General features: G+C 39.4%; 1 protein-coding gene across 1 annotated transcript in view; it reads left to right on the plus strand.

Moving 5' to 3' along the window:
- The window catches only part of crlf1a (cytokine receptor-like factor 1a), a 28,055-nt gene extending 19,855 nt beyond the window's left edge, over nucleotides 1-8,200 (plus strand). The window contains exons 6-8 of the mRNA XM_066682168.1: nucleotides 4,788-4,956; nucleotides 6,308-6,489; nucleotides 8,076-8,200. Coding sequence (XP_066538265.1) covers nucleotides 4,788-4,956; nucleotides 6,308-6,489; nucleotides 8,076-8,099 — 375 coding nt within the window. The 3' untranslated portion in view covers nucleotides 8,100-8,200. The remainder of the gene's footprint in view (nucleotides 1-4,787; nucleotides 4,957-6,307; nucleotides 6,490-8,075) is intronic.
- Nucleotides 8,201-10,435: the final 2,235 nt, after the last annotated feature.

A 10,435-nucleotide genomic window follows, 5' to 3' on the forward strand; every position in this document is an offset into this window, starting at 1 on the left:
ATGTTTGGAATGGCACAGAAGAGACAGTGTAGAGAGAGCACAGAGAATGAAAATTGATGCCGAACTGTTTCATAACCAGCTTTTGAGGTGATACCCGTTGCCTAAGGTTATCAAAATGTCCAAGAGAATGGAGGGCTAATATAAACCTGAAACTGTATAAGGCTAAACATACCGTATCCTCATCATAACAGCATATTTTAGGCATAGGGCCATGGTAACATCATACCAACAATTTACAGTTCATATAAACAGTGGTATTTCCTTCTGTTAATGGACTTTAGTGCAAACACTGGTAGTTCAAAGCATCTTACTTAAGGGGGAATTTTGTTTGGACTGCATCTGCAAACCTGGGAAAGCTTTCAGTCATTTTTCATTGATGCAGTAGTCCACTTGGATTGGACATCTCTGTAATTTCACCATATTTAACTGTCCCCATATGCCTGATTAGTCATTCTCTGCAGGGAGAAATGTGGTGATGCCAGTTTCAGGGTTTATAATGTGGAATAAACCTTAGATATCCCTTGTACTCTGCAAATGATCTCTGGGCATTATGATGAGTTGTAGGTCTCTGTAAGTTACCTAAATGCTTCAGTCCAATTTTAATCGGAATTCAACCTATAAATATATTTATAATAAAATTTACAAGACATTTGTAGTGTACCTTAGGTTTCTAAATGGATTCTTGATATCAACCTATGACAACTAAAACAGCACCCACATTAAAATCACAAGAATTTGAGACATGGCGTGATGGCAAAATGCCACAAAGCTTGGCGCTTCGAATTCCGTCATGGCACACCAAAGAATATAAAAGAGTAGCTGTCAGAATGCTTCATGTTCACACATCCTTATCGCTTCCTCCTGCCAGGCTGTTGAATGATGTTACAAAAAGATATTATGGCCATTCTCTTCGCAATAGGACTCTTTCAAGCCTGTACAAACTTCTTGAGGTCACCAGACAGGGAGACTACAAAAAGCTCTTTTAGCTTGGAGGGACCACAAAACAGCCAGGAATAGTGAATCCAGAACCCAATTTTACACTCCCCACCCACACCCCCTCCCTTACTGCAAATAGATTCAATCAGCCGAGACATGTTTGGTGTCTGAAATTTGTTTTCAGAGTTAGGAGTTTGGGTCTTAAGGTTCGTAGACATCTATTTCTTTAAATTTTCTTCCCTAATGAAGGTCAATAATTGTGTCATTAATTTGCTTCTAATATTTGTGTGTGTGTGTGTGTGTTGGCAAGCTGTGTGTGGAGCTGAATGTATTATCAACAGGTGCACTTTAAAATAGATGTATACGTCTAAAACATTTGGACTCGTAGCATGTACTACATTCACGTGGACAAATTCTACCCTCTGTTCTCTGAGTGAACATAGATCTGTGATCTGCTTTGTTCAAAACACACAGCAAACCCCACAGTAGGATTCTCCCGCGGTCTGATCAGCCTTGTTCACAACGGCCTGTTTCAGCAGCTATTCCTTTAAATGACAATGAGCCGCTCGCTGTTCACTCTGACCCCGAGTGCACAGCAGTGAGGAGCGAGGAGCAGAAGCTGTTTTTGCTCGGTTTCCATTCTTCTTCAGCCACGTTTTCTCCGTATTTACTCAGTGCTCTTATTTCTCTCCGCTCGTTGTGTCTGTTCTAAACGTGGGTCCAAGGGGCAGTTCAGAAGCAGAGCAGAAATACAAATTATCTGTTTTATCCCATGTTTTCTAACTTCTCAGTGTGTTTGTGTGTGTGTGTGTGTGTGTGTGTTGGTGGGCCTCATATACATTTCATAACATTTCCCCTTTAAGAGCATTTACCCAGATTGCAGTCATTGATAAGTGCATTCATGGACAAAAAAATGATCCAGGAACAATGTTGGTTAAAAAAAATCACAATAAATCAGCTTCCAGGAATCGTTCATGCCTGGCTCACGTGGTGGCTGTTGATGAGCTGACGAGTTGATTCAGGTGTTGTGCAGCAGGGAAAATGCTGAACAGTGCAGTGCTGTGTCCCAGACCCACAGAATCTTAGACTCTCAAAGCTGCAGAAATGCTTCTACCTTGAGGGGGATTCTTAAAGGAGTACATACTGACCCTCAGAGTTGTATGGCTTGTTGGAAATGTCATTTCCAACAGGAACAGAAGACCACATGGTTTCCAGTCCTCCTGTCATGGTGATGCACAGCCCTCAAATAAACTCTGCGTTCTCTGCACTTTTTCTTCTTCATATGGTAACAATCAGCGAGCAGGTTCCCTCTGAAGCTGGGCAAAGAGTTGGGTTACATAAAGCATGCTGTCTTTTTTTTTAGCATGTCATTAGGCTGCCAGCGTGTCTGATTGTTCTTGAAGTCAAAATCGGATATGAGGGATGATGAATATACTTTATATTTTTATTCTTTGCAGAGAAATTCTGAGTGCCGTGGGACCATAGGGCACACACTGTACTTCAGCTTTCAGTGTCCTGTCCCCAGCTTGATGAAACTAAACCCATTCCTTTTATGCAGCAAGAGGATAAGGATCCACATTGTAAGATGTTGCATGTTGTATGTTGTACCCATTTGTTGAGCTGATACTGAGCAATGAGAGTGAAAGGGAACATGGTTACATGTCTACACCTGCGATGTGTCACTTATTTCATCCTTATTTTATCTTTTCCTCTACTTAAAGGGGAAGATTCCACAAATCAACACAGGTCTGTGTCTTAATGATAATGTCTGTTACCTGCATCGGTCAAAAAACCACAACAACAGCCCTGTTCTTAACAAGCCTCTGTTTACATTCAAGTGCAAGAGGCCAGCAGTGAGGAGCAAGGAACTGGAGCCCTGGTTTTACTTTCACTTTGTTCCCTTTCACCTTTACGTCTCACACAAACACAGTTCCAGTGCTGTGATTGGAGATACTCGGGTTAGGAGGCAGAACAACGCCAAAGTGTCTGCACTCTATATAAATCTGAATGACACCTTTTATCCCATGTCTGATGAGCAACAAGAATTTATTGGTCACTGCGAGTTGGTCATTATGAGTTCCATGGGGTAAAAGTGCTGTAAAACATGTTTATCAATTTGTTCTGTTCTTGTGGATAGTATTGTATCAAAAATTATATGCCAGTTTTGGTTAAGATAATTTAAAAATGGTGATTTTGATGTTAGGGATCGTGGAAGTATTAAAGATTCATTTTTAGTTTTTTGTTTTGAATTATTTTTAATAAAATAACAATTGTCATTTTTAATTCTATGCAACAGTTACTATAAAAAAGAGCGGGAGATTGTTTGGGATTAAAGCGTTTTTCTGTAACATGAAATTGTAATTCAAAATTCTTTTGTCTTTTTATGGTTTTTGTCATTTTATTAAAAAAGAAATTCTAACTAAAAATAAAGTATTAATACGCTATTATCATAATCGCTAACATAGAAATTACCACTTTTAATTTGTCAAAACCAAAACTCACATGTACTTTTGGATACAATATTATCCCCAATAACAAATCAATCAAAATATCCTGATGAAGATTGTAACGAATGTAGTGACCAATAAATTCCTGTCGCTCGCCATTTTCAAACTACTTTAATTTTAGATTAATTCTTGTTAAATAAAATGACAACTGTGATTTTTAATGCTATGCAACAGTTACCATAAAATGACAAACGAGTAGGAGAATGTATTTTGAATTACGAATATAAGTTATAAGTTAATAACAAATTATAAATGCTTTAAAACTTATTTATACATCTAAAATAAAAAGGAATATGTTCTGACTGCTTTTTATAAGGTAAACTAAAAATAAAATAAAAATACCAATTGCAATTAGCAAGAATGCAGTTTTCAAGCTGCCATTTTTATATTGTAGTTTACATCAACACATGTTAAACCTGGAAACACATGAACTGTCTGCAACCATTTAGAAGCAAACAAACCTTAATGTACTGTGACATCATAGTTGTATCATTTCAATTACAACTGCCATTGCAACACTGGTCCGAAAAATCGCAATTCAAAATTTTCCATAAATTGTTCGGGTCTAGTGTCCAGCCAATGCTGCACGCAAATGACTTCTCCACTGACAGCCCATGAGATCATTAATGTTGTAGCATCTGTGGTGTTCCAGCTGTAGTGATGGGTCCGTGGCGGATTGCGGCGCGATGTGTTTGATCATGTCTGTAGTGACGTTCCTGAATGTTTGTTGCTCATGAACTTTGAGGGGGTTGAGTGGATGAGAGCGGAGACAAGCAGAATCAGGCTGGTGTAGGGTTGTAAATAATTACAGGGGGCCCCGGCCTTATTATCCTGGAGGCTTGGGACATTCCTGCTTTTCAACCCCCACTAAACACTGCTCCAACAAGCAGTATTTAGAAGGCAAATTAGTGAAAGGGGGGGTGTTGGTGTGGGGTGGAAGGGGTTTTTGGCTCTTGGCCTTGCTTGTAAGCTATTGGTACTGTCTTCACTCGTCCAATTACTCAATGTGTAATAAGTAATAGATAACAGATTTCCTCTCGGGCGGAGTAGGAGTGTGCCGCGAAGAAGGAGAAGGCGTTTGTCTGGATCTTTTACTGTCTCCTTTGTCTCTGCTACATGTCGGATCCTCTCCTGGGAGTGAGGAGCACGGAGCAGGGATTATTTTGTGGCCCCAGCCTGTGCCAGCTTGCTTGTGGATTTGGGAATGTATGGCGTGAATTTTTTATTTATTTTTTTAATTTGCTTAACATAAACAGGCCACGTCAGTCGAGTGTGTGTATGTGTGTTATCGCCGTAGCTCCCAGTGCTTTGATGTGACCCCCTTTGTCTGGATCCTGGCTCTAGGTGGTGGACGACATGGGGAACCAGACGTCCTGCCGGCTTGCTGGGCTCAGGCCCGGCACTGTCTACTTCGTCCAGGTTCGCTGCAACCCTGTGGGCATCCTGGGGTCCAGGAAAGCAGGAATCTGGAGTGACTGGAGCCACCCCACTGCAGCATCCACGCCTCACAGTGGTGAGAGATTCATTGACGCTGTGGCAAACTGTAAAATATGTTTTGTCAGTTGGTAACAAGTGATATTAAACATAAAAACACAGAGTTTACTCACGTTTTAAAGTCATGATTTGGATTTACAGTATTAATAATAATGTAACTTTGTTTGCTAAGAATAAATGAATGCATACGTTGGAGGTTATTGTGAAATAACTAAAACAAAACAATAAAAATCGCAGCACATAGTGGATTCTCCGAATTGCGAATAAGAAGCACCAGTCCAGAAATGCACGCTCAAGGCCAATTGAGACACCGTCCATCCTTCATCGCTGAGCTGCATGCTGAAGTTCTCCCACAGTCCGTAGCTTAATCAGATTCATATTCGACTGCACTGAATCCGGCAGCTAAAGTCTCGCCGCACATGAAACAGATTACCCATCCCATACATCTCTTCTCACTTTGAAAACACCAAACAGCCCGCAGGGAGCATCTTGATACATTTGTTTCGAAAGACTGTTTCTGAAGATTAACAGATTAACTCCCCGCCACGTTTACCACACTCTGGAACCCGCTGCGCCACATCTGGAGAAAGGAAGCCTTTCTCTCATTCGCTCTTTCTCTATTTATTTAAAGTAGAGCTGGATTTATTTTTTGTGCTGCCTCTTATTTGCAAACCTCTTTTGGGATGATTTAGGATGTGATGAGCACTCGTCAATCAGGGTTTACCCCTCTAACCCCACAGTGGCACTCATTTATCCAAGGATGCATAGAAGCGAGTGCTGTGACATTGAAAAGGGCTCCAGAATCTAAAGAATGATTTGAAACAAGCAAAGTTAATGGTGTCAAGTTCCAACATCTTTACCCACAAGACTTGTCCAGTTTTATGTCATTGTAATGCCCTAATTCATAGTGCACTGATATCAGAGAATTTAACGGCTCCTGAGCCGATGGTTGTCCTCATGGATGGAGTTTGAGCTTAAGGAGTGAATGCACTGCTCCCTCTACTGGCCAGGTATTACATAGTGTATAAGGTTAAAATTACAAAATTGAAAATATATACAGCTTAAATAGAACATACAACACCAAATACGTGACTTGAGTACTTTTTCATAATGTTGGACTATTTAGCCAATGAGATTATGGGTTCCTTGCATATATTAGAATATTACCCATGCCTAGTGTGTTGAAATGCTACAGTTTTAATAACGTTAACAAACTGGAATTAATGGAAACACTATCTTGGCCAGAAATAAGATATTACATTGTTGGATATTATTATAAACCGTTAAAATCAATTCTAACACTCCAAAATGGATTCTGTGCATTTGCAATGGTCAGTTCCATTCATTGTTCTCCTGTTTTTTTCCTGCAGAGCGGCTGTTGACGGGTTCGTGCGACTCTAAGGCGGGTCAGCAGAACTCAACGCTGAGGCGGGACCTGAAGCAGTTCTTTGGTTGGGTTCGCAAGCGAGCTTACGGCTGCAGCGGCATGAGCATCAAACTGTACGACCAGTGGAGGGTCTGGCTGCAGAAATCCCACAAAACTCGAAACCAGGTGGGAAGATTTCACTTTTAATTGTAGTTGATCGGTCAAGACATATTTTGGAAGGTCTTTTCCGTGTAATTCAGCTCAACTGGAATAGTGGCACATAGTAGCCAGTTTAATCGCCAAATTAATGGCCCTGCACTACGACTGTCAGTAATGTGTTGGCGGCACAAGAAAAAAATCCCAAAGCTCTTCAGCAGAAGAGAGGAATCAGAATTTCCACAATTATATGTTGTGATATACATTTATGTGTGTATGTACACGCCCACCCCAAAAGTTTGGACACACCCTGTTTTCTAAAAAAGTTCTCTATTAGATGATTTTGTTCGAAGTTGGGTCCAAACCTTTGACCTGCCAAAAGGTGCACAAAGTGGTGCACAAAGTGGTGTCTCCTCTCTGATGTAATGTTAATTATAGCTCTGAACTTGTCATTGTCATGTTATTAGATGGACAGGCAGGGTTTAAAGCATTTTGTGAAACATATAATCGTAAATCAAAATTCAAATATTCTCCTGCTCTTTTTACAGTAACTGTTGCGCGGTATTAAACATGACAATTTTCATTTTATTTTTAAAACAAAACAAACAAAAAATTACGTATTAATACGCTATGTTTATGATCGCTAACACTGAAATCACCATCTTTAAATCATCTAAACCAAAACTCGCACATACTTTCGGATACAGTATTATACAAGAGCAGAACAAATTTTCCTGATGGAACTCAACAAATGCAGCGAGCAATACATTTTTTGCACTCGCCATTTTCAAACTAGTTATTTTTGTTCAATACACTGAGGACTGTCCTTTGTTACTTCACAAAAGTTACATAAAATGACAAAACAGTGGGAAAATGTTTGAAATTTGAATAACGATTATGTTACACACACACCAAAAAGAAAAAAAAAAGCTGTAAAATGTAATTGCACGCCCAATATATTTGAGCTTGCAGGTGGTGAAAACCCAAGGTTATAAAAATATCGTCTGTCTAATAAAAATAATGATTTAAAAAAAACAAATAAACAAAAAATAAAACAGGTAACATTTCCTTTTGTAAAATGCTGTGCAGATTCTTATCCAAACATGACGCAGATATCAGCGATAACATCTGAGGGGAAAACCCCATCTGCATTCCTCCCCTGAGTTTGGCCGCTGTTAGATTGTGCGGTAACTCTTTGTGTAGGCAGTGGTGGGAAATGTCCCAACGTCAACAATCGCAGGCTCGAGCGAACAGACCATTAGCCGCTCTCCTGTTTCCCCCCTGCGCCGTGGTCCACTGCGGTCTGTGTGGTGACACATGCTGTATGTTTGTCTACGGGACAGGGGAGTTTTGAAGCGGGATTACCACCTCCCATCTGCTGATCTTCCAGCCCAGCATGAAGCTATCCAGAGAGAAAGAAACCTTTTAGCAATTATACCACCCAACGACAAAGCTTGAAATGAGGGCCGCGTTTCTGACCGAGCAGCAGCACGTTCTTTTCATGTTTTCCCCTTAATCAGTCATACATTAACCTACTCTGTTGACATGCTCGTCAGGCAGAGTGCATAAGTGGCTTGTCTGCGTTTATAATTGGCTGTAATTTGGTCTCCTTTCAGGTTCTTCAAGGAGATAAATCATAGCACGTCGCTCCTGGCTGGATGGGACGCTCGACGAAGGCAGCGCTGCGGAAAGGCTTTGCATTTTTTTCTCCAAAACCAGCTGCCACGGGACTTTGAAAGAGACAAAAAAAAATGGCGAGAAGTCTGGATGCCGGACGCTGCTTTAAGACTGTGCCTTTCTTATTCCTTTCCTCAGATGCCATTCAGTACAGGAAAACAATGTTTATTTTTTCTAGTTTCGACTGACCATATGGAGGATATAAGGATGTATCTCGGCAAGAATGTTCTCAACGGAGGGATTCATCAGAAGGAGCAATGAAGGATGACCACCTTCTTGTTTCTGTGATGCTTCCAATCCGGTTCTTCCATTCAGCACAACTTCCAGGGTGAAGAGAGGCACCAAACGGATAGCAGAGTTTGTGCTGGTACTTTAACGCCATTCAAAGAGCCATCTTTATATACGTCCAGCATTTCAAAGATTCAAAGAGACCTTTCAGAAGTTTGTCAAGTTTTCGACGTCTTTCCGCGACTGTATACACAGGTTTGGATCATGAATACCTCACAGTAGAGGAAAAAGGGAGAGAAAAAGGGAAAATGAATTCACAAAATGGAGCCCTAAGTCAAGTCAGTGTTTGGTGTCTGATGTTTGCTAGTCCAGCTCTGACGCCCCTCCCTTCTCCGTTCACAGTAGCACTCCAGTGTGGCTCCAAGTTTGTCTCTTGTGGGTGTTTTCAAAGCCACTCACGTTCTAAGTGAAAGCTTCAAGGTTCACCAGAGACATAAAACAGCATCTGGTACTTTATCCCATGCTTTGTTTTGCTACATATTATCTCTGTATTTATGCAAAGATGCTATAGAGCAAATTTAGAGACAAAAGGTTTGTTCATTTGAGAATGAACTTTGAAAAATACGTGTTCAAAATTTAAAAAAGCGTAGGACTATTCTTTTTTCAGTTTAAATAGAATTTTAATTAAATTCTTGATTTTTTTTCTTGATTCTTTTTTTAATAAATAATTTTTTTTCACTTAGGTATATATTTTGATATTTTAAGTCTTATATTTTTCATCTGTGAAAACTGGCTGTGGAACTCCACAATCTGGCAGAGTTTGTCGCTCTTACCCTGCGACTGGTGCTGAATGTTGACTAAAAGGGCTCACTATACTGGAGTTTGTAACTAAAGTCAATGTTTCACACTGAATATTGTGTATAACGTGAATGATATTTCTCATAGCAGTGAGGAAGGTCATTTGCCTTCATTGCAATGCTGTCATTATGCCACGCCCCTCTCTGCTGATGTCCCGCCTCCCACGCAAAAACAGGGCCAAAAGTCTGAAACTGAAAAACAAGGATTTGGAAGTGAAAAAAAAGTCTGTGACAGAAAAAAAAATGAAACAAAAAAAAAACATAATATCTGAATCTGAACATATACAATCTGTAACTGAAAAATGTAAGACTTCAAATATCAAAATATACACGTAAGTGAAAATTGAAAATAAATTATTTATTTAAAAAAAATTCCAGAATTGAATCATCCTACGCTTATTTTCATTTTGAACACACTGTAGTATTTTCAAAGATCAATCTTAAGATTTGAACTTGCAGTTGTTGTTTTTTTTTTGTTTTTTTTCAATCAACAAAACATTGTCCCTAAATTAGCTCCATAAGATGCGTCATATAAAACTGGAAAAGACCAAACCCTTAGTTCTCAGCCCCTTGTCTGCGTTTACTGCCATGGAATTGTTTAGAATAGGAACAAAAAGGTAGGAACCAACAGTTAAGAGAGCAGAATCTGGTTTTAATGAGGAATTAATTGGAGCCGATCTTCAAAAATGTTGCTTCACCACTTCATAATTTATTATTACCGCTTCATAATTTAGAATGAGAAAACCTCAACTCGATTTATCGCTCGTTCCTCTTTCGCCTGAGTCCGAAGTAGCTAATAGGGATGAAAGCAACTAGTTAAAACCTGGGAGATTTTCAGGTTAGCATTTCAATAAAACAGCAAAAAAAAAAAAAGATAATTAACCTGGCATTTTTGAGTGAGTAAACAGTGTAATATTTTCTACTAGTGTAGCTAACACTAAAGCTAACAGTACCACGTCAGAATAGGCAAAGCTTCAGTTACTCATCAAACACAGAGTACTACAATTTCCCTTTTTACACTCGGATATTTCAGAGTAATACAGCAAAGATAATTTCAGTGGATGTGTAGAATGCATTTCTTTGGTAGTTAATATTTAATGCAGCTTTATGTATAGGCCAGTTAGCAGTGTGTAACAGCATTCCTAAATCATTGGTCACCCCAACTTCATAATAATAATAATAATAATAATAATAATAATAATAATAATAATAAT

The sequence above is a fragment of the Hoplias malabaricus genome, chromosome 9, assembly GCF_029633855.1.
Source record: "Hoplias malabaricus isolate fHopMal1 chromosome 9, fHopMal1.hap1, whole genome shotgun sequence".
Lineage (NCBI taxonomy): Eukaryota > Metazoa > Chordata > Actinopteri > Characiformes > Erythrinidae > Hoplias > Hoplias malabaricus.